The 25581-nt window shown below is 39.0% G+C and overlaps 1 protein-coding gene across 33 annotated transcripts in view; it reads left to right on the forward strand.

Moving 5' to 3' along the window:
* The first annotated feature begins 2826 nt into the window (after positions 1-2826).
* The window catches only part of LOC120087827 (uncharacterized), a 36723-nt gene continuing 13968 nt past the window's right edge, over positions 2827-25581 (forward strand). For 6 of the 33 annotated variants that reach the window (XM_090306045.1, XM_090306054.1, XM_090306049.1 and 3 more), the window contains exons 1-9: positions 2827-3029; positions 3824-3947; positions 4041-4135; positions 4697-4951; positions 5048-5387; positions 6428-6503; positions 9053-9258; positions 10202-10390; positions 10554-10760. In XM_090306045.1, coding sequence (XP_090162171.1) covers positions 9140-9258; positions 10202-10390; positions 10554-10760 — 515 coding nt within the window. In that variant the 5' untranslated portion in view covers positions 2827-3029; positions 3824-3947; positions 4041-4135; ... (2 more) ...; positions 6428-6503; positions 9053-9139. Of the gene's footprint in view, positions 3030-3823; positions 3948-4040; positions 4136-4689; positions 4952-5047; positions 5388-6427; positions 6504-9052; positions 9259-10201; positions 10391-10553; positions 10761-25581 lie in introns of all 33 variants that reach the window. The other 27 variants (XM_090306046.1, XM_090306050.1, XM_090306056.1 and 24 more) reach the window with 20 other exon arrangements.

A 25581-nucleotide genomic window follows, 5' to 3' on the forward strand; every position in this document is an offset into this window, starting at 1 on the left:
TTAATAAAAAAAAATGGGAAATGGGGCCCCGCAGGGACCCCGTTTCCCCGACGGGGAATCCCCGCCCCCGTCCCCACCTTTAAATGGAGGAGACGGGGGCAGGGATGGGGGAGAATTTCTCCCACAGTGCAGGGGACGGGGGATGCCCTAGCCTCGCCCCAGCCCTGTTGCCAACCCTAGGGGACCCTTAAGCACGTTAGCTGTGAGAATCTTTGTAAGGTGATTAACATACAGTAGATGTCTAACTATCAACATATAGGAAATGCATCTTATATCCTCAACATATAGGTGACCATCATCTATCTCAAACAATTTCCAATTTTTAGTTGACTTTTCTCAAAAATCAATTAACAAATTCAATTTTAATTTAATTAAATTAAACAATTTTCAATTGAATTAATTTAAGCAAAATTCAATTCCCTAAATTCAACTTCTTAATATGAAATTGATTTATTTTAATTAATTAATTAATTAATAATTTAATATCAAATATTAAATTAAATAAACACTTATATTATACATGAATCCTATTCATATAATTAATATTTAAATCATCATTTAAATATTTTAAACTCTCAATTTATGTTTAATTTTGACAAATTAAACGTTAATTATATCAAATATAATTATCCAAACCCTAATTTGAAATTGAACAATTTAAATTCAAATCCTAATTTAAAATTTGAACACTTCAAATTTAATTCCCAAATTCAATTTGAGTAGTGTGATGAAAAAATTTGAAACGTTCAAATTCGATTTGAGGATATTATTAATTATATACGATATAATTAAATGTTTAATTATTTAATTAAATGAAATTGGAGAGTTGAAAAATATTTAAATATAACTTAAATACCAAATGAGAGGAGATTCAAGCAAAGGAGTTGCTGATTTGAAGTATTCTTCAAAGGTAATTATAGAAATCCTAAGTTTTGTGTATATGCATGCTTGTTTGTTTAATAAATATAATTAGAGTGCTTAAAAATCCTGACTACTTCCGTTTGTTGAATGTCAACCCCATCAGATACAACATTTCTTAAGGTGAATCTTCACTACATACATGTTCTCACTGGTAGGAATGACCTAAGGACTACATTCTTCAGAGGAACTTTCTTGAGGAGTTTCCGGTTGATTTTTCGTGGGGCTTCTCCATTAGATACAACATTTCTTAAGGTGAATCTTTACTATATACATGTTCTCAAAGGTAGAAATGACCTAAGGAACTACACTCTTCAGAGGAACTTTTTTGAAGAGTTTCTGGTTGATTTTTCGTGGGGCTTCTTCAAGAATGCAAAGACGATCGATCCTTGATGATTCCTCAACAATATATAGGCCAAAATTGTTTGGTGAAGGCCAAAAGCAAAGTTGAAAAATGGCTGTAGACTGCAAAACTAGCAAGAGTTGAGAGACTACAAAACAAATACCGACTTGGTCGAGGGCACAATGCAGTTGTATCAAATCATTTTTTTGCTAAAAAACCAAAATATACTGTAAATGTACATAAAAGTGGTTTGAATCACCTAAAACTTGGTTAAAACTAATTAAAGACATGTGTTGAATCATTTTACTTTATTTTTTTAGTATAATTTGGGGTACGGGAATTCGAACCACAAATCTCATGGTTTACACATTCAAATGCTGATTCAACTATGCTCAGTTTCGTCATTTTACTTGAATTGATACATTACGAGGTCAAAATGTCATGATTATCAACTCTTTTACTTATGAAAAGTAACAAAATGAAAGGTAAAAACATGCACTTTATGACATTTACAAAAAACTTGTTTTCAAGAGGAATGTTAAAACCACAATATATTCAAAAACTTGTTTTTGTTTTTAGAATTTAGCTTGAGGTCTAAGGGAGCGTTTGGGGCAAGGAGTTAGTTACTATAGTCCTAGGTTATTATAGTTGGATTATAATAATTTGTGTTTGAGGTATAGATTATTTTAGTTTGGGTTAAATGTATTTAAGGTGTAAACTATTTTAGTTTGAGAAAGAAATAGTAAGCACTGTAACAAAAAATAAAAAAAATGATAAATATAAAATAGTAAAAATGGTAGGAAATAGTAAATATTGTAGCAAATGAAGATTTTGTAATAATGTTGATTGTAGCTAATTGAGGGTTTTGAAATAGTATTTATTATAGCAAGAGGTGATTATTATTAGGAGTGATCATTCAAACCACAAAAACTGGCTCGTTTCTAAAATCCGAACCAAACTGAAAACTCAGTGAAACTGAAAAATGCGATTCGATCCGGTTTGAAGAAATTCTGAAATCGAATTAATTCAGTTCGGTTCGATTTCACTTTCGAAAACCAAATTTGAAACCGAACCGAACAATTTTTAACTAATATATATATATATATATATATAACCGAGTCGCTTTTAATTTAAAGAACAAAACCGAATTTAAAACAGAACTGAACTGTTTTTAATTAAAAAAATATAACATGGATTTTTTAAAAAGGCCAAAACCGAATTTGAAACTGAACCGAACCGCATATATGCTATTTGGTTCGATTTGGTTTGAACCAATAAATCGGTTCGATTTGACCATCAAACTGAACCGAACCGAACCATTTCCACCCCTTAGTTATTATAGTCTTACGATAGTCCTTGTCCTAACGTCTCATAAATGTTTCTTAAGAGGAATGACCAAATGAGACTTTAACGTTGAATTAGACATAAATGTTATTTTTATCTCTAAAAAATCAATTATCAATTAATTTTTTTACAAAAATTTGAATATGCGCCTATTAAAATTAAAAGTATTAGACTACTAGATAAAAATTTAGAATTTAATAAACTAAACTGCTAATTTAACCAAATTTCATATTAAAAACAAACAAACGGCGCCATGTTTCCAAATTTTCTAGCAAGGTTTAATCAAGACCTGCGGACTTCAGAGCAAGCGATATTTAGGACAAAGAGAAACCCCTCTGCTTGAGCAGATGATTGCAAACTTTCTAGCTCGCTCTGCATTTTCCAGATCCAATTCTTCACAATCGTCTTGCGAATACCACAATGTGTCAGTTTATCTCTCTCTCAGCTGACTTCTGTTCTCATATCTGCAATTGTTAATAGGAATCGTTTGATAATCTCTGTCTTTGATTATGGATCACTTGCATTGGTTAGAGGCTCCCAATCGGCTAATTAGAATTGTGGGTTAAGGGATTCGTATCTTAAAGCTGCAAATGCATCTTTGTTGACTATTGAAATGAATAGTTTGGTTCAGAAGTTAAACGTTAAGACATAATTTACATGGACCGATATGAAATTTCTTGCAATAACCTTTTTTTTTTTTTTTTTTTTACTCTTCAAGTTTTCTTCATTTAGTAATGCTTTATAATTGCTTAGGTTTTTTGGATAAATCTGCGCTTCGTTTATCTGGTTAGCTGATGATTGCATCTGCTAATGTCATTACGAAATTTGCCTTAAAATACAAGCCTTAAGTTTCGTCCGTCACTTTCCAGACGTAATGTTTTCTCCAACTGACATGATTTTGTTTACTGAAACAAACATTTCATATACATACCTTCTTTAGAAGACCGACAACAAATAATATCTTGTTTATAGTTGGTCAGGTCTCGGGTTCGAGCTTTCAACTGGAATTCTATTAAAGAGAACTATTCTTGTTTCCTAGCTGGTATTGGGGGGTGTGTAGAGTCTCATGTAGAATTGTGAGGCAGGGCCTGAAGTGGTGCATAATTGAAAAACAGTTCTTGTTTGTACTATGTCATAAAATAAAATATTAATGGTACGATGTAAAAGTAAATTTGTTTGAGGAAACCCCCTTATGCTCTTTCCCTTTCATTGGTGCAGGGAGGGTTTTGGCGCTCTTATGGTCTTAATTGCACTCTTGCTGGGAAAGGTGTGCTAGTGCTGGACCAGGTTTTTCAAAATTTGAAGTCTAGTGAACTATTCCAGAAGGGTGCAGCTGCCGCAGGTAGATTCATAAATGTTCACTTCTTGATGTATATATATATATTTGCATTTCTATACTGTTTTCTGTTTGTTAAATCTTCTTTTCCCCTTTTAGAATTGCTATCAGGGTTTCCTGTTCATGTTAGGGGCCACACACTTCGAGAGTCATCAGAAATCTCCAAGCCACAATTCACTAAACTTTTAAAGCAGGCATGCCTTTTAGCTTTTGGCAATCTTTATGTCCTAATTTGCTCATCAGCTGTATATTTTTAGGTGAAATATCAGGATAGTAGACTTCTTTGTTTAGTAGATAAATGCACTAAGGACCATAATGTTGATGAGATTATGTGATCTGCATAGTTACAAATTGCCCCAAGTGCCAAAGCCGAAAGATACTTGAAATGCTGCCCAAAATAGGTTAAAAAAAACCCAATAGTTTACACCAGGTATGTAAAACCCGAACCCTAATCACTTTAAGCAAGAGTAAGTAATATAATGTCTTCTAATGAGTTAAATGAAGCCATGTTTAAGGAGGGATAGAGGATGGAAGCAAGAAGAAATAAGCTCTTGTGTAGCTAAGTGTAAACCCCGAATTCTAAGTTTCCTAAACAAGCATGTTTAGCCAAAGGAATGATATATTAAATATCTAATAAGTGAAAAACCATGTTATTTATAAAAGTTGTTGAGAAAGGAAAAGAAAAACACAAAATAAGAAAACTCATTTATTGGTTTGGTACGTGGCGGTTAATCCTTGAATTCTGGAGGCGGCAGGAAGATTAAAAGGAAGAGGAACTTCGAAAGCGTGGTTTCGGCAATCTACCTGAGCAAATTTAGTAAAATCGGTGCCATTTGAAAGCTGGGAGAATCTAGTTTTCGAGGTTGTCTTGTCGGAGAAAGATTTCAGGAGGAGATGAACAAGAAGTGAAGAAAGTGCAGAGGAGGTAGAATCACGAATTAATCAGGGCTCGAGGTGAAGATTGGAAGCTCGAGGCCAAACTATAAGAAATTTTTGGCTGAAAGTTTAAGGTAAGAAAGTTAACTCAATTCTAAACAATTTTGTAGAAGGAAGTTTCTTCAAAAGAGGTCTAGATTTTGAGTTATAAATTTTTGAATTTGTATCAGAGAATCTGTGCATAAGCAGACAGCTGCTTGAGAAGAACAAGCAAACAGGTCACCATGGAGAGTTATAGCGAGATATGGAGAATGAGGATATCGCTAGGATGAAAGTCTGCCAGGAAAAGCCTGATCTCGCTCATGAGGATCTCGCTGATCTCGCTCACGAGGAGAATCTTGCTCATGAGGATATCGCTAGTAAAACTGTCTTTGATAATGAAAGTTCCATTAGGAAATGAACTATTTGTGGTATTTTGCTAAGAATTCTACGTAGTTAACCGGGAATTATGTCCTTTCAGGCCAAGAAGAGCTAGGAAAGGCGTATAATCCGTTAAGAGGCCAACGAGCTGTGAGTGACTATGTGATGCTTTAATGTTTTAATGATTTAGAAACTATGATTTCTTAGAAGCTATTTCTCATGGTAAGTGTTCAAATGAAGTGCCAAGCAACATATGTTTGAAGCTATTTCTCATGCTAAGTAAAGCATGTTTTCCATAAAAATTGACACGATTTAAATATGTTATCTTGTTCAAATACTTTCAGCATGTTTTAGTAACTCCATTTTCATGATGTTTACTAGTGTATGGGTTTTTCAAGTATGTTTTCCATGTCTAATGCATGCTAGTGGTTTTTACAAGCTGGTTCAGTGTGTTTTAAGCCAACTTATTTCACAAAGTATGAAGCATGCGTTGGGGTTAAGGTTGAATGAAGCTTGATGTATTGTGTTTTGAATACCTAAGATTGTCAAAGTACAGACGGTGGTATTTCTAAACATAATGAAAAGGGATATTGAAGGTAGGGAAGGCATCCTAAAGAGTTTCTATGCTATATTTGAAAACTATTCTTTTAAATGCTCTTCGAGAACTTGATAGTTTAAGTGAGCCGGATACTGAAGGTAAGGAAGGTATCTGAATAAATGTACCGAAGGTGTTGACGGTACATAGAAAACACCACGTGCATGTTGGTAATACGATGTCGAGGGATTGAGCAAAAGGGTTCTCCCCGACTAAGGTTGACGTTGAGGGATTGAATAAAAGGGTTTTTCCCGACTAAGGTTGATGTTGAGGTTAGATCTAGTAGTTCACTCTCAACTAAGGATAAAGGGAGGTCGAAGTATGGGTCTCCTAGGCTATATACCAGCAAAGGGGAGGCCAAAGTATGGGTCTTTTGGCCAATAATAGACGTTGGGAGCTAGAGCGATGTATGCTGGTTCTCAACTAAGGAATAATGATGTTTAATGATGGTTTTAAAGGTTTTATATACACGGTTGCTTGGTACATTTTAGTTCCAGTATTATGTTTTCGAGCTTTCAATTTAAGCATGAGATTTATGTTTGTATTAAGTCACTCACTGGGCTTCTAGCTCACATTTTCAAATGTATTTTTTCAGGTAGCGGTCAGATTCCTCAAGGTTGATCCTGCTGCTGCTTGCCACTGAAAAGTTCGGCTTGTTCAGAAGAACTTAGGTTGATGGCTTGTTTATGTACACATGTTTTGGGAGGGACTAGGGCTTTGATAGGAATGTTTTAGGCCATTTGGGAATATTTTTCCGTAGATGTTAAGTCATGGTTGTATGCATGTGTTTATGTATCTTTGTAGAACCTTAAGGGAGGCTTGCTGTATGCATATACTACTAATGTGTTGAATAGGTTGGTATTTAGAATAGAAGGCTTTGGTGGTGGGTACTGACAGTAGGGTTAGTAACTACCACGGTCATATCCTCATCCAGATTAAAAGGGTAATTTGGGAGGGATGTGACAAGGTAGTTTTACCGTCACACCAGTTTTTGAACCTATACTTAGCTAAATGAGTGAATATTAATCTTAGTTTTAATTCCATCAGATTGAACTTTGAACTTGTATAAGTATTATGCAGTATAATTATTATTCTTCTAAAAACCAAGCTTGAAAATTTCCAACAACCACTAAATGGATCATCCAAAATTTAGTCAACATAGTACTTGAATGGAACTGCTAAAATTGGCCCAAACCTAACACCTAGCTAAAATAAATCCCTATACAGCCCTAACAAGCAGCAGGTATAATAATAACCTCCTAGAGCAACAAAAATGCCTTATGCCCAGCCAAAAGTCTCCTACAAATAGTAACTCAATTAATAAAGGGTATTACTCTCATTGTCATTGCTTATTCTAGTTCAATGTTCAACTTGTTAAAATTCAATTTTTTAGGTTAAATTTGACTCGCTCGTGCAACTTACATGGTAAAATAATGAATTTTCTCCTACAATTAGTATAAAATAATTTAAAAAATTGATAATTGATATGTTCAATTTAAGTGAATGATGCAGATTTATTTTGCTTCAAGGCTGTTGATCCTAGATAAAGAAGCCAATGATTCCCAGAAAATTTCTAAGATAGCTGAAAGTAGGAGATAGCTACATCATTATTCCAATTAACATTCCTGGAATGAATTGAAAAGAGTCTTCAAAGAGAGAGGAGAAGAAAGCCAAGAAAAAAGGTTTTTTTAGGAGGATAGGTTTTGAGGTGATTTTTAGAGGAAGTGGGAGCATTTCAAAGTGTCTTTTCAATGTTGGTAAGGTTCAACATTCATTTCATTTTCTTTTTTGGGTGGTCTTTGAAGATGTTTTTTTAGTAGGAGGGCCTCTTTGGTATAAAAGATTTCCCTTGGAGGGTTGGTTGTTAGCCTAAGAAGCACGGCACTTATGTTTGGCTAGCATGTCCTTGTCTGACACGAGGGCCTCTTTGGTATAAAAGATTTCCCTTGGAGGGTTGGTTGTTAGCCTAAGAAGCACGACACTTATGTTTGGCTAGCATGTCCTTGTCTGACACGTGTCGACACTCCAACACTTGTTGGACACTTTTTAGTGCAATGGATGTGTTAGACACTAGTTATATAAAGTCAAAATAGGACTAACATTTGGTAGACATGCATCAAACACTTGTTACATATTACACGTATCGGACACTTGTTAGTGCAATATATGTGTTAAACACTAGTTGTATAAAGTCAAAATAGGACCAACATTTAGTAGACATGCATCAAACACTTGTTACATATATCAAATCGACACATATATGACCAAAATAATAAAATTTGAGAGCGAAATACATCAAATTAATTTTTTAAGCGTATAAATGAATAAACCCATTGACATTAAATTTCCTTCTTGTCTAAAAATGATATATATTTTAAAAAATATATGTTGTCATAAACGTGTTCTTGTCATGTCAGTGTCCTAAATTTTTTAAAAAATGTTACCATATTCGTGTCGCATATTCATGCTGCTTAACTGTTAGTTTCGTTCTTCTATTCTGCTATGGGGTTTCTGTGTTTCAATAAGGTGGTTGAAGCTTCTATCTCAACCATTAGTTGAAGAGAACTCTTTGGTTAAATTGGTGCTTTAGTTTCAGTTTGGGCTTTATGGCCTGACAATCTTACTTTGAAGGTTAAAGTGATTTTCATATCCCTTGGTTTTTGCAAGCATGCAAGAGTTCTTTGTGACTTTGTTTCTTTTGGGGGCTTGTTCAGATGGAACCATTTAGATTTTTCTAAGACTTTTGAGCTTATTGGAGGATAAATTTGTCTTTGGATGGTCTTTTGTTTGTCGAAATCTTTGCTATTTTAGAATTATTCGGGTGAGTGCTTGGTTTGGTTGTTCCCTTTAAGTTTCTTTCTTGGCAGTTTGAGGAATGTTTCTTTTACTCCTAATAGGAGTTTTCTTTTTCTGGATTTCTATGCATTTTTACTTGGAAATCACTGTCATTATTTCATTCATGTTGCATTAGGTTTTGTACGACAGTCAACAACCATGACTCAAACGTGAAGATGGTCTTTTCTTTTAATTGGTTAGACTGTTGCATGTCCTTTGGATTTTTAAATAATTCTTCACCAAATTATCCTTCTCAATTTGAATTTCATTTCGATCTTCTTGGGCAAAGTCCATTGTTGGCCAAGGCCATGCAAAATTGAAATCTCCTTTTAATCTGTCAACATACTCGCCTCTCATTCAATTTTTATATTGTATGTTGTGTTAGGTCACAAGTCACATTTCTTCCATCTCAAATATTTATGTTCATGACGGTGTAATTGGTCCAAGAACAAATTGTAATGTGAATATTCGAATGATAAGTGATGGTCCTTCTTCTGTGTTAGCATTTTCAAATATTATATGGGAGACTCCATCCCGGGCAATTTCTCACGATTCTTGTCCTTTGACAGTTTATGCTGCCGAATCTATAAGGTACTTCTTTCCTTGTATATTAATGGGCTACTCCAGATGTGCCCTGTTTTTTTTCCTTTCTTCTTTTTTTTTTTGGCAAGAAGCAATTTATTGTAATATGGGAACATGTATTAGAGAAGATTGAAGAAAATAAGATAGCCTCGTCCTCCAAGAAGTTAAATAACTAAAAATCTCTTTATTTCAATGTTTATGAATGAAGAGGAATAGCTACAAAAGCGAATTCCACCTAAGGCCAAGAAATTAATTGAATCTAGGATGAGTTTGGTATTTATTTTCTGAGTATTGAACAATCACTAACATCTTTCTAATTGAAGTCCCTGACTCATTGTTAGGATTGTATTACGCTAATAAACCTTCACTCAATTGATAAAATCTTGGCCAATAATATTGACTTTTTTTTTTTTTTTTTTTTTTTTTTTTTTTGGTTTAAGAAATCAAGTGGCTATATGTATGAAGTTGAAAGATGAGTTGCGATACCTGCAAACTGACTCAAATACTCAGAATGAAAAATCATAGCGAAGTTGGAAGAAAAGTGTGAAAATTACATGAAACAATTGAAATATTTTAAATTCTTCCACAAATTGGCTATAGTGCAGAGTTCTTGAAGAATGGTGGAACATCTTCAAAATTATCTTCTGTTACCAAACGTTTTACAGAAAAGTATTGTTTCAGTGGCCAAAGATTTATTTTTAAAAGGAAAGTGACTTGCATTGATCAAAAGAGGTTTATACAAAACTTTAATTGCTTCACACCCCTGATATATGTATGTTATTCTTTATTGTGTCTATACTTTTTACATTTATGCATTAGCATGTTCATATGATGTGTGCACATATAAGCTTTTTAGATTAAGTGTTATCGGCCAGTGTCTTTGTTTATTGATTGATACAAAGGATGAAGAGCTCTTAATTTATACTCGTTGAGTTTCACTTTTACCATGTAGCCCAGGGGTGGGGAATTCAATTGGTCTTGGAACTGGAGGAGATAGTGGATTCATAGCTGCTGATATTGAGCGTTCAATGCTAATATTATGTGGAAAAGCTTTCTCGAATATAGATGGAACTAAAGAAACACTTGTTGCTATATCTGAACCTGTGATATTTGCTCGTGGAGGACTTCCTCTTCCTGCAAGGTGAGGTATACTTTTTGTATTTTTTTTCTTTTTCTCCCTGCCCCACAACCCTTAATTTCATAATAGATGCACACATTCAAATTGGCGACCAGTTTCTCAAGCTTTATGGTTTCAATTTTTACTTGTGTTTCACATCCTTTCTCAAAGTGATTGTAAATTTCAGGCTTCTAGTTTCTGGTGATTCGGTGATTTTGCTATTTGCACCTGAAGACATCATTCAGAGTTGTGCTGCTTTTCTGATATCTAGAGATGCTGGTGTTATTCTTTCCTCTGAAGATGTCATGCCATTTTTCCGAATTGGGAATACGAATACCAACTGCCCAAATCTCTACAAATTCCCTTCTGCTATTGTTCTTATAACTTCTGATGAGTAAGTTTCATTTGAAAGATTCTCTTTTGTTTCATTTGAATACTAAATAAAGAACATTTTCTTTTATTTATTGGTTAATGTGAGAGTCAAGCGTCTGCATGCGTCTATATGTATCATACTAAATAGTATTTGGTCCTTGAAGTGTATAAAACATACATTGTTTTTCAATTTTATCTCCTGGTTTAAAATTTTCATTTTCATCCTCAACGTGTGAGGCCTCCAATCATAAATACGTATAGACATAGGGGCAAGAAGACACAAGGAGAAGAAAAGGGGGGAACCAGAGAATAAAGAATCTATATGTTGTTAAATGGTGGGGTCCATTCGGTTAGAAGGGAGGTGGGATGGTGAGCATAAATAGAAGTTGGCGTAGAGGGTGAGGGCAGTCTTTTGAGAGGTGAGCAAGCATGTCTTGTGAGGGAATCCAGCCTCTGCTGAGCTGCCGAAAATTTTGTAGTTCTTTACTTGGTTTTCATATGGTTCTTCTTCGATTTCCGTTGTAATTTTCCCTTGAGTTTATAAATAAAATTGGCTAGAACATTGTTCTATTCTTGGGACTTGTTAGGTTTATTTGATTGCATGAATAGGAACCTAACAAATTGGTATCAGAGCTGCATTCAACCTGGGAAAGACAAGGGCAGAGAAGAAGCGAGAAATGGAGGAGAAGTTTGATAGCAATACCAGGGGAATCATGGAGTTATGAGAAGGGATGAATGAATTAAGGAAGAATGTAGAACGGCTGACGACCACGCTGCAATATCTAGTGGAAGTTCGAGACAAGGAGAACTCAGAAGTCACGATAGGAACCCAAAAATCAAAGAATGACAAACTGGGAGAGGAAGGAGAGAGTTCGCGCAACAAACCACACGAAGGAACCATCGATCGAAGTAAGTACAAGAGGCTCGAGATGCCAACCTTCAATGGAGACCATCCTGATTCTTGGTTGTATCGAGCAGAGCATTACTTTGAGATTCACGAACTGACGGATGAAGAGAATATCAAGGTATCGGTCATTGTGTTTTCATCGGACACGGTGGATTGGTTTCGATGGGCTCATAATCGGCGACCCATCCGAACGTGGGAAGATTTGAAGCAACGAATGTACGATCGTTTCTGGCCGACCCAAGAAGGTACCCTTCTCTCTCGATTACTTCGTATAAAGCAGGATGGATCCTTCGAGGATTATAGGAAAAGGTTTGAAACGTATGTGGCCCCGATTCTGGCCACTCCGGAGGATGTGTTAGAGGAGACATTTCTAAACGGTCTATCATTGGAGATAAGGGTAGAGGTCATAAGTAGACAACCAGTGGGCCTGGAAGCATGTATGAAAAAAGGCAGAGCAATGACTGGTAGAAATCTAGCCCTTTAGATGGCAAAGGAAGTAATGAGCCCATCCTCGATGGCGGCCACAAAAGCACAACAAAACATCCTAATACCCTCGGGGCCTAACCCGCAACAAAGACAACTAATGAAAATGACATAAAGAACATACTTATACCAGAGAAGGGAGTAGGGCAGAAGAAGGATAGGCCTTATCGGCGCCTAACGGTTCTGAAAGAGAAGAAAAAGAGGGAAAAGGGGTTATGCTTTCGCTGTGACGAGAAGTATTCACCGAGACATCGCTGCCAGTCCAAGGAGAAACGTGAGGTCAATCTATTGATCTTACAGGAAGAGGAAGCGTTAGAAGAGGAACTACCGGAAGAGGAACAAACTGAACCAGAGGTCAAAGCATTGGCGATAATAGAAGGGGTGGAAATCTCATTACGATCCATTCTCGGATTATCTGGTAAGGGAACGATGAAGATGAAAGGGCTGATAGCAGGAAAGGAAGTGGTAGTGATGATTGATTGTGGAGCTACCCACAACTTCATTCACAAGAAACTGGTGGAAGAATTAAGTTTGGCAGTTGTCGATACCTCTAACTATGGGGTAATAGTGGGGAACAGGGATGCTATCAAGGGGAAGGGCATTTGTCGAGCAGTGATCATGGTGCTATCGGAGCTAACCGTGACAAAAGATTTTTTTACCCTTGGAGTTGGGCAAGGTAGACGTAATCTTGGGCATGACGTGGATATGCAACATGGGGTATATGGAAGTACATTGGCCAAGCCTCAACATGACCTTTACATCAGGGCAGAAAAAGGTAATACTAAAGGGAGACCCCATGCTCACCACATCAGAGGTATCTCTCAAGGTAATCACTCACGAAAGGGAAGAAGAAGATATGAGGTTCCTGGTCGAATTTCAACATTTGGAACCAGAGTCCAATGACGAATCTATAGAAGGGAGAAAACTAGAGGAAGAGAAGGGCATTCCCTTGAGCATCCGGTCTGTACTTGAGAAGATCAAGGAGCTTTTTGAGACCCCTACTGTCCTTCCCCTAAAAAGAGCAGTGGACCATAGAATATTGACTAAGGGGAACCTCCGGTTAATGTGCGACCCTACAGATATAGTCATGCTCAGAAAGACGAGATTGAGAAATTAGTAAGGGAGATGCTCACGACAGGAATCATTATGCCCAATCACAGTCCCTACTCCAGCCTAGTGTTGTTGGTTAAAAAAAAGGATGGAGGATGAAGGTTTTGTGTAGATTATAGAAAGCTGAACCAATCCACTGTGGCAGACAAATTTCCTATTCTGGTGATTGAGGAGTTGATAGACGAACTACACGGATTAATGACCTTCTCGTTCTCCAAATTGGATATCAAATTTGGTTACCATCAGATTAGAATGCATGAGACGAACGTGGAAAAGACGGCCTTCAGGACACATGAAGGCCATTAAAAATTCTTGGTAATGCCCTTTGGATTGACTAATGCCCCAGCTACTTTCTAATCACTGATGAACCAGATTTTTAAGCCATTTTTTAGAAGGTGCGTATTGGTTTTTGTTAAAAATAGATGTACTGCCCTAGGGGCATATTTGTAATTTTTCCATTGACCTAAGGTTTCCTCTTGTCTATTTATTTGAGTAGTCTCCTTGTATTTTGTGTATCAACTTCAATAATAAAAAATAAGTATCTATCGTGATTTTTTCTCCCTGGTTCTAGGGTTTTTCACGTAAACCTTTTGTGTTCTTCTTCTTCGTCTATTATTTTCATCATGGTATCAGAGCTAGGCGACGAAACCCTAGTTGCCATTGATGAGTCCCCTTCAACGACCAATCTCAAGATGACTGCCACTATTCAGGTGGCTGTCCAACAATATTGGAGGCTGCCTTGCCTCGTCTTCTTCAACAGATCAGCCGTGCAGCTGACCCTATTCTACCATAGAACAATGTCGGATAGCACATCCAAGTCGTAACAGCCCAGCCGCTCAATCTGTCGCATCTAGCCCAGTCGTTCGACAATCAGACGAGTGGCAATCCAGTTACTTCAGCCTATCCGTGGATCGCACAGACAGTCGCGCCAGCTTTTCCAGACGGCTTCGCACCCACTGCTGCAGACGACTAGCCGTAGCATTTCCGTTGAGCAGCAGCCACCGCCAATTGGTCCAACCACGTTCGACAGCAGCAACGCAACTCACAGCTTCAATCCGGCGGCTTTGAACGACACTACGGGCAATGGGATAATCTATAGGTGTTTTCCCTAATGAGGTCCAAAGGCGATTTGCTTATCTTCAGGAACATATTGCGAATTTAGGAACGGTTCTTGGCACAAACTCGCAAAGTGTTCAACCAGATCCACCCACTAATCTTCCATTGTATTTCGAAAACCTGGTAAATTCTTTCCACACTGTATCTACTGCAAATTTGTTGTTTGGATCAATGGGAAATTCTGCAGGATTCATTATTGGAGAAAAGTTGAATGACCAGAACTTTGGTGTCAGTGCTATTGCATACTCAGGTACAGCTCAGTCCTTTGGTCTGATTAGTATAAATGGTAAAAAATCCTGGATTGTGGACTCAGGAGCTACAGATCATCTAACTGGCTCATCTGATCACTTTATTTCATACTATTCGAGTGCTGGCAATGAAAGAATCAGAATCGCAGATGGGTCTTTGCCCCTGTTGCTGGAAAAGGGCATCTCTCTCCGTTTGAGGTTTAGTGTTGTGTGATGTGCTGCATGTCCCAAAGATTTCATATAACTTATTGTCTATCAGTAAATTTACAAGAGTTTTGAATTGTCAGGCGGTTTTCTCACCCAACTCTGTTTTATTTCAGGATCTGAGCTCGGGGAAGACGATGGCACTGTTCGGCACGATATGGGACTCTATTTCCTGACTGACGATACTTCCTCTAGGGATTGTTATAGGACGAATTTCATTTCTTTAAACTTTTCTACTTCTGAGAATGATTTTGTGTTATGGCATTATCGTCTTGGGCATCCAAATTTTTCATACATGAAGTATTTGTTTCCACATTTGTTTCGTAACATTAATATATCTTCCTTACATTGTGATGTGTGTATCCAGGCCAAACAAAGTCGTGTTCCCTTTCACTCTCAGCCCTACAAACCATCTAGACCCTTTAACCTTGTCCATAGTGATGTCTAGGGTCCATCACTAACCACCACTTCTACAGGTAAACGTTGGTCTGTGTTGAAAAAAAGAGAAGAAAAGAACACAAGATTTACGTGGAAAACCTTAGATCAGGGAGAAAAAACCACGATAGAGACTGATATTTTATTATAGATTTGATACACAAAGTACAAGAGAATAAGCCAAATAAATAGACAGTGGGAAGCCTTAGGGTACATAAAATTACTAGAATACCCTTAGGGTAACAAGCTGTTTTTTGACACTCCCCCTCAAGTTGGGACGTAAATATCAATGAGACCCAACTTGCTGACATAATAATCAAAGTTTTGTCTGAGTAACTCTTTTGTGAGCACATCTGCAATTTGCTGATTTGAGGGAACATAAGGAACGCATATACTTCCGTTGTCAAGTCTTTCCTTGATGAAGTGTCGGTCAATCTCAACGTGCTTTGTTCTGTCATGCTGAACTAGATTATTCGCAATACTTATAGCTGCCTTATTGTCACAGAACAATTTCATTGGGAGCTCATTACCTTGATGAAGATTTGACAACACTTTCATCAACCAGATTTCTTCACATATCCTTAAACTCATGGATCGATACTCAGCCTTAGCACTACTTCTGGCCACAACTCCCTATTTCTTGCTCCTCTAAGTCACTAGATTACCCCAGAAAAATGTGCAATACTCAGATGTTGACTTTCTATCAACAACAGACCCTGCCCAGTTGGAATCAGTATAGGCTTTAATGCAAAGTTTATTAGACTTCTTGAACATTAACCCCTTACTTGGTGTTCCTTTCAGAAATCGTAGGATGCATTCAACTGCTGTCATGTGTTCCTCATAAGGAGCCTGCATAAGCTGACTGACAATACTAACTGCATATGATATATCGGGTATCGTGTGAGATAAGTAGATCAATTTCCCAACTAACCGCTGATACCTTTCTTTGTTGACAGGGACACTGTTACCTATATTACTAAGCTTTGAATTATATTCAACTGGGATGTCAACAGGTTTGCACCCAGTCATTCTTTTTTCCTTTAGAAGATCAGTAGTGTATTTTCGTTGGGACATTGAAATCCCATCCTTTGACCGAGCTACTTCCATTCCGAGGAAGTATATTAACTTCCTAAGGTCTTTAATCTCAAATTCTTTGGCCATCTTCGCTTTAAGTCTCACAATTTCATCATCATCATCACCAGAAAGCACAATATCGTCAATGTACACAATGAGAACTGCAACCTTTCCTGAAGTTGACTTCTTTGTAAACAGTGTGTGCTCTGAGTGCCCTTGGGTATATCCTTGTCCTTTGACAAAGGTGGTAAATCTGTCAAACCAGGCCCTCAGAGACTGTTTCAACCCATATAGTGACTTCCTCAGTCGGCAGACTCGGTGTTTGAACTGATCTTCGAATCCAGGGGGAGGACTCATGTAGACTTCCTCCTCAAGTTCTCCATTGAGAAAGACATTCTTTACATCCAGTTGATGTAGGGGCCAATCTTTGTTCATTGTAACTGACAGTAATACTCGGATAGTATTGAGCTTAGCTACGGGAGAGAATGTCTTGGAGTAATCCACACCAAAGGTTTGAGTAAATCCTTTGGCAACTAACCTGGCCTTGTATCGGTCAATCGTTCCATCAGACTTATACTTTATAGTGAAGACCCATTTGCACCCAACTGTCTTGTGCCATTTGGGTAGGATCACTTGATCCCATGTTCCGTTTTTTTCAAGTGCCCTCATCTCCTCCATAACAGCAGCTTCCACTTAGAAGTTTTCATTGCATCTTGTATGCTACTCGATACCATCCCTGTATCTAGACTGGTGGTAAAGGCCCTAAACTCAGATGACATGTTACTGTACGTCATGTAACTATGCATAGAGTACCTTGTACATGACCGAATACCTTCCTCAGGGCTATCGGAAGATTGAGGGAAGCATCGTGCTCTTCCAGACTGTCAGATTTCCCACTGTGATCAAGAGTCTCCTCTGCCTGGGTTTCACCTTCAGAAGTCCCCTTTAAATCATCATCTCTAGTATCATTCACACTTTTTAGAACTGTTTCCGGATCACTATTCATCGTCGTCTTTCCATCTGCTACAGTGGTGCTGTCAGCACCTTTTTCTTCTTTTTCCTCACTGCAACCGTTAGTCTCAACACAAGTATTAATCTCATTAATTTCAGGAATACACGTACCTGATGCTGGGTCTGACTCATGGACCGGAGCCGGAGATGCGACATGTGGCACCGTTTCCTTCCTGAGATTCTTCCTATAGTATGTTTATCCATAGGACTTGATTGGTAGGGAGGACAGGGCCAACATGCTCGGGAATCGGAGATGACTCTAAGGGAACTGCATACGTAGACCAGTTAGCCTCTTCATTAGAGGTCTCCCCCTGAAGATGGCTAACGGGAAAGAAGGGATGATCCTCAAGGAAGGTGATATCCATGGAAACAAAATATTTGCGAGATGATGGGTGATAACATTTATACCCACGTTGATGGAGTGGATACCCAACAAAGACACATTTTTTAGCACGGGGGGTGAATTTCGTGTGGTTTGGATCGTGAGAATGAACAAAGGCAACACAGCCAAATACCCGAAGCGAAACATTTGAGACTAAACGAGTAGTTAGGTAAGACTCTTTCAAACAGTTTAACGGATTTTGAAAGTTGAGGACTCGGGAAGGCATTCGGTTGATTAAGTGAGCGCAGTAAGGATGGCATCCCCCCATAGGTAAGATGAGAGTGATGTGGATAGCATTAAGGAATGGGTAACTTCCACCAAATGACAATTTTTTCTCTCAGCTACCCCATTTTGCTGGGGGGTGTACGCACACGAACTTTGGTGGATAATCCCTTAGGAGGCAAGGAAGTCCTAGAAGGAGGTATTAAAGAATTCCCGCCCATTGTCACTTCTCAAAATACCAATCATGGCATTAACTTGGGTTTCCACAGTGGTATAGAATTGCTGAAATAAAGACGACACCTCAGACTTATTAGTGAGAAGAAAGACCCAAGTAAGCCGAGTGTGATCGTCTATAAAGGTGACAAACCAACATTTCCTTGTGGAGGTTGTGATTGGTGAGGGACCCCAAATATCAAAATGAACTAAGGTGAAGGGTATGCATGGTTTGTAGGGCTGAGAGTGGAAGGAGACACGACTCTGTTTGGCACGAATACAAACATCACAGTTTAAAGAAGACATATTAATATTGCAAAATAAATGCGGAAACAAGTATTTCATGTATTGAAAATTTAGATGTCCTAAGCGATAATGCCATAACAAAAAATCATTCTCAGAAGTAGAAAAATTTAAAGAAACAAGACTAGTCCTATAATCATTCCTAGAGGAAGCACCATCAGTCAGGAAGTAGAGCCTCCTATTGTGTCGGGCAGTACCAATCATCGTCCCCGAGCTTAGATCCTGAAATAAAACAGAGTCAGGTGAAAAAACGGCCTGACAACTCAGATCTCTTGTAATTTAACTAATAGATAACAAATTATATGATATCTTAGGAACATGCAATACTAAACCCTCAAATAAAGATAAATGTCCTTTCCCTTCAATTGGTGCAAATGACCCATCTGCAATTCTAATCTGTTCGTTACCAGCACTTGGACAGTATGAAAGAAATTGATCAGAAGTGCTAATAAGATGATCGGTCGCTCCCAAGTTAATAATTCATGGTTTTTTACTGTTAATACTAATAAGGCCAAAAGACTGGATAGTACTTGACTGGGCAATGACATTGACTCACACTATACTTAGGTTGGTCGTACTGTCTACTGAGGATTGATGCTGAGGGTTCTCATTCGCCGAGTCATTCACAAGGGCATGCCCACGGGTTGATTTGTCATGTGACTGGCGATGTTTACTGTTCGAGGGCCGTCCATGTAGCTTCCAACATTGGTCCATTGTATGCCACGACTTTTTACAATGCTCACAGATAGGAGTGGGCTTCTTATCGCCGTTAGAGTTAGAGGACTTAGTGGCAAAAGCAGCAACATCAGTAGAGGTAATTATTGGGTTATTCATTGCATTTGATCTGTCTTCCTCCAAACGTATTTTTAAGCAAACTTCCATGAGTGAAGGTGTAGGGCATTGCCCCAGAATCCGAATCCGAACGACATCAAACTTCGAATTTAGCCTAGCAAGGAAGTCATAGACACGTTTAGCTTCCTCAATTTTTGCATACTGAGCTCCGTCATATGCACACTTCTAGACTATTTCCCTACAAAGATCCATCTCTTGCCACAAAAGCGACATTTTATTGAAATAGAACGTTACGTCCATAGTTCCCTGCTTGCATTCATGGGTCTGTTTCCGTAACGTATAGAGCCGGGATGCATTCTGCCTCTTTGAATAAAGTTGTTGAACAACATCCCAAATATCTTTGGCAGTTGCAACATAGAGTAACGGCCTGCTAATTTGGGATTCCATACTATTAATCAGAACAGACCTCAACAGTGAGTTTTCCCCCTTTCATATCCGTTCCTGAGGGTCTCCTGGTACAGGCTTAGGTATCTCTCCAGTCAAGTACCCAAATTTTTTACGTCCTTCCAAGGCCATTCTAATGGATTAAGACCAGGAAAAATAGTTCTGGCTATTTAGCTTTTCTCCAGTAATAAATCCTGCAGAATTTCCCATGGATCCAGACAAAATATTTGTAGTGGGTAAAATAGGGAAAGAATTTACCAGGTTCTCAGAATATATCGGTATGTTGGCAAATAATTCTGGTTGAGAGTTCGTCCCAAGAACCGTTCCGAAATCTGCAATTTACTGTTGGAGATGAGCAAAAAGCCGTTGGAGATCATTCGTAGACCCTCGACCCAGATTTAGGGAACTGAAGCCGACTGCCAGATTGGAAGTCGAATTGGTCGGTTGCTGGGTTGGCAAGCTCACCAGCCTCGAGGAGGTTGCTGTGCAGATCCGACCGCCGGCGCAATCGAGATATAAACAATCGACTGCTGCATTGTAGATCCGGTCGGCGCAATCGGGGAGGAGACTGGCGCATAAGGATCAACCGATCTCTCGCGGGATGACTCGACCAACATAGGCATCGCCGAATGGGTCAGCTGTCGCGCTGGGTTCGCCGCCGGTTGCTGTGTTACCTGGATCGCCGCGACCGGCTGGATCTGTTTGGCCGGAGTCGAGCGGCTGGAGTTGGGCCGACTAGGGTTGAGATTCGACACCGATTTGATGATTTTCGGCAGTGCGGCTTGAAGGTATTGTTCCACGGCTTCTCGTATGGCTGTGGTGATGTCGGCATTTACGACCCTACTAGTTCTAATGAAGGTTGTTGATGGAGACTCTGGTCTATTCTCATCGATGATGGCTAGGGTTTCGTCGCTATGACCTGATACCATGTTGAAAAAGAAAGAAAAAAATAACACAAGATTTATGTGGAAAACCCTAGATCAGGGAGAAAAAACCACGATAGAGACTGATTTTTTATTGTTGATTTGATACACAAAGTACAAGAGAATAGGCCAAATAAATAGATAGTGAGAAGCCCTAGGGTATATAAAATTACTAGAATACCCCTAGGGTAACAAGCTACCTTTATTGACGACCACAGTCGGCTTACTTGGGTATTTATTCTGAATGATAAGTCTGAGGTGTCTTCTGTATTCCAGCAATTCTATGCTATCGTAGAAACTCAGTTTAACACAAAAATCATAATTCTGCGAAGTGACAATGGCCGTGAGTTTTTTAACAATTCTTTCTGAGATTTTCTTACTTCTAAAGGGATTGTCCACTAAAGCTCGTGTGCCTACACTCCTTAGTAGAATGGAGTGGCCAAGCGGAAAAATCATCATTTGGTGGAAGTTGCTCGTGCCTTTATGCTGTCTAGTTCCCTTCCTTCCTACTTATGGGGGAATGCCATTCTTACTGCCGCCCACCTCATAAATTGCATGCCTTCTCGTATTTTAGACTTTCACAATCCCCTTGATTGTTTCAAAGAGTCGTACCCTACCACCCGATTGATTCCCGATGTGTCTCTTCGAGTGTTTGGATGTGTCGTCTTTGTTCATACCCATGGTCCAAATCGCACGAAGTTTATCCCTCGTGCTCAAAGGTGTGTCTTTGTTGGGTATCCTCTCCACTAACATGGGTATAAATGTTACCATCCACCTTCTCAAAAATACTTCATCTCCATGGATGTTAACTTTCTCAAGGATCAGCCTTTCTTTCCCATTAGCCATCTTCAAGGTGAGAGTCCTAGTGGAGAGACTAATTGGTCCACGTACTCAGTTCCCTTAGATTTTCCACCGGACCAGTTCATGTTGATTTTGTCCTCCCTACCAATCAAGTTCTGTGGATAACATACTATAGGAAAAATCTCAGGAAGGAAACAGTGCCACCTGTGATTTATCCGGCTTCAGTTCATGAGTCCGACCCAGCTTTAGCTCCAGGTATGTGTATTTCTACTGGTGATATTCATAATTGTATTGAGACTGACACTTGCAGAGTGGGTAAGGATAGAGAAAGGGGTGACAGTGCTGAGGAAACCAAGGAAACTGTGGGAGACGGAGAGACTGCTGAAAATAACACTGTTGAGGAAATAACTCCAGAGAATGAAAGCAATGCAAGGAAGGATGATTGTGTGGAAGGTCCTTCTAAAGAAGGACCCTTAGAACAGACGACAGATTACAGTGGGAAACTTGACAAAATAAAGGGCCATGATGTTTCTCTTGATCTTCCTATTGCCCTGAGAAAAGGCACTAGATCCTGTACCAGGTTCCCTATGCATAGTTACATGACGTACAGTAACTTATCTCTAGAGTTCAAGGCTCTTACTACCAATCTAGATACAGTGATGGTACCGAGTAGTATACATGTTGTAATGGAAACTCCTGAATGGAAGGCTGCAGTGATGGAAGAAATGAGGGCTCTAGAGAAAAACGGGACTTGGGATCAGGTTGTTCGTCTTGAAAGACACAAGACGATTGGATGCAAATAGGTCTTTACCAAAAAGTACAAGTCTGATGGCACGATTGATAGATACAAGGCTAGACTGGTCGCTAGAGGCTTTAGTCAAACCTTTGGAATAGATTATTCTGAGCATTCTCCTATATGGCCAAGCTTAATACAGTCCGGGTGTTGTTGTCTGTTGTAGTGAATAAAGATTGACCCCTTAATAAATTAGATGTAAAAAATGTGTTTCTTAATGGAGAACTTGAAGAGGAAGTCTACATGAGCCCTCCCCTCGATTTTGAAAGTCAGTTTAAGCATCGGGTTTGCAGACTAAAGAAGTCGTTATATGGGCTGAAACAGTCCCCGAGGGCGTGGTTTGAAAGATTCACCAGTTTTGTTAAAGCTCAGGGGTATAATCAAGGGCACTCAGACCACATGTTGTTCACAAAGATGTCAGGTTTAGGGAAGATCGCAGTTCTTATTGTTTATATTGATGATATTGTGTTGTCTGGTGATGATACTGTTGAAATTATGAGACTTAAGCAAGAGTGGCCGAGGAATTTGAAATTAAAGACCTGGAAAAGTTGAGGTATTTCTTTGGGATGGAAGTGGCTCGGTCAAAAGAAGGTATTTCAGTCTCTCAACGAAAGTACACTGTTTACTTTCTCAAGGAGACGGGAATGACTGGGTATAAACTTGTTGACACCCCTGTGGAGTATAATGCAAAGCTTAGCAATACAGATAACGAAGTTCCTGTCAACAAAGAGAGATATCGGCGATTAGTTGGGAAGTTAATCTACTTATCTCACACTAGACCCGATTTATCCTATGCAGTTAGTGTTGTCAGTCAGTTCATGCAGGCCCCCTGCGAGAAACATATGATAGCTGTTGAACGCATTTTACGGTATCTGAAGGAAAATCTTGGTAAGGGCTTAATGTTCAGGAAGTCCAATAAACGTTGCATTGAAGCCTACACCGACTCTGACTGGGCAGGTTCTGCTGTTGATAGAAAGTCGACGTTTGGGTATTGCACATTTGTCTGGGGCAACCTGGTCACTCGGAGAAGTAAGAAACAGGGGGTTGTAGCCAGAAGTAGTGCTGAAGCCGAGTACCGGGTCATGAGTTTAGGGATATGTGAAGAGATTTGGTTAAATAAAGGGTTGATAGATCTTCATCAAGACAGCGAACTTCCAATGAAATTGTTTGTGACAATAAAGCAGCAATAATATTGCGAGTAATCTAGTTCAGCATGATAGAACTAAACATGTTGAGATCGATAGACATTTCATCAAGGAGAGACTAGACAATGGAAGGATATGCATTCCCTACATTCCTTCAAATCAGCAGGTTGCAGATGTCATCACAAAAGGATTGTTGAGACAGAGTTTTGACTATTGTATCAGCAAGTTAGATCTTATTGATATTTACTCCCTAGGGGCATATTTGTATTTTTCCATTGACCAAGGGTTTCCTCTTATCTATTTCTTTGAGCAGTCTCCTTGTATTTTGTGTATCAACTTCAATAATAAAAAATAAGTCTCTATCGTGGCTTTTTCTCCCTGGTTCTAGGGCTTTCCACTAAACCTTTTGTGTTCTTCTTCTTCTTCATCTATTGTTTTCATCAGTTTTCTTTGATGACATTTTAATATATAGTCCTGATGAAGATACGCATACTAAACATCTTGGCATGGTTTTAAATATCTTGTGAGATAACAAACTCTTTGCCAACAAAGAAAAGTGTATGTTCGGGCAACAAAGAATTCAATATTTGGGTCATTGGGTCTCGGCGGACGGATTTGAAGCTGATCGAGAGAAGGTACAAACAATTCTGAAATGTTCTACCCAAGAACATTTTAGAAATAAGAGGATTTCTAGGGCTGACAGGCTACTATAGAAGATTTGTCAAGGAATATGGAAGCTTGGTGAAACCTGTTGAAAATAGTTAATTTAACCTAGGGGTATTTTTGTACTTTACCACACCCCTAGGGTTTCCTATTGCCTATTTATTTTTGCCTTCTTGTATTCAGTGTATCAATTAATAATAAAAAAATCAGTGTCTATCGTAGTTTTTTCTCCCTGGTTTAGGGTTTTCCACGTAAACTTTGAGTTCTTTTTCTTCTCTCTTTTTCATCATGGTATTAGAGTATGGCGACGAAACCCTAGCCATCATCGATGAGAATAGATCGGAGTCTCCATTAGCAACCTCCATTGGAATTGGTGGAGCCGTAAATGCCGATATCACTGCAGCCATACGAGAAGCCATTGAACCTTATCTCCAAGCCGCATTGCCCCAAATTCTTCAATCAGTGTCGGATCTCAACCCTAGTCGTCCCAGCTCCAGCCACTCGGCTCCAGTCGATTCAACCTAGTAGGCCGTGGCGTTCCAGAAGCAACCAGTGGCGGTTTTGGCGCAGCAATCGGCGGCGATCCCAGCATAGTAGTAGCCCAATCCGTTCCACGCAGAGTCGACCCAATCCGTGGCGCTTCAGCCGGTTGAGCCGTCCCGCGTGCAAATGGTGCAACTCCTAAATTCAGCCAATCCTCGCGCGCTAGTCTCCTTCTCGAATGTGCAGCTAGCCGAGTCTGCATAGTAAACAGCTCAGCGATCCTTCATGGTTGATCCTTGCGTGTTGATGGGATCTCTTTCGATGGTGCAACCGACCGATTCAACTTTCAACCCAACAGCCGGCTTCAGTTCCCTAAATTTGGGTCGAGGGCCCACAGGCGATCAAGGTATTCCAGCCACTACAATGGCTCATGGCCCTAACAATCTCCAACGACGTTTTGCCCATCTCCAACAGCAGATTGTAGATTTCGGAACGGTTATTGGGAAAAATTCTCAACCAGTCCAACTAGAGTTCTCTGCCAATCTACTAGTATATTCTGAGAACCCGGTAAATTCTTTTCCTATTTTACCTACTACAAATATTTTGTCTGGATCCATGGGAAATTCTGTAGGATTTATTACTGGAGAAAAGCTGAATGACCAGAACTATTTTTCCTGGTCTCAATCAATTAGACTAGCCTTGGAAGGACGCCATTAATTTGGGTAATTGACGGGAGAGATACCTAAGCCTGAACCAGGAGACCCTCAGGAACGTATCTGAAAAGGGGAAGATTCGCTGTTGAGATCTGTTCTGATTAATAGTATGGAATCCCAGATTGGCAGACCGTTACTCTATGCTGCAACTGCCAAAGATATTTGGGATGCTATTCAAAAACTTTATTCAAAGAGGTAGAATGCATCCCGGTTCTATACATTACGGAAGTAGGCCCATGAATGCAAACAGGGAACTATGGACGTAACGTCCTATTTCAATAAAATGTCTCTTCTGTGGCAAAAGATGAATCTATGTCGGGAAATAGTCTAGAAGTGTGCGCATGACGGAGTTCAGTATGTAACGATTGAGGAAGCAGA

The sequence above is a fragment of the Benincasa hispida genome, chromosome 10 (genome assembly GCF_027475165.1).
Source record: "Benincasa hispida cultivar pf3 chromosome 10, pf3_genome.v1.1, whole genome shotgun sequence".
NCBI classification, from domain to species: domain Eukaryota; kingdom Viridiplantae; phylum Streptophyta; class Magnoliopsida; order Cucurbitales; family Cucurbitaceae; genus Benincasa; species Benincasa hispida.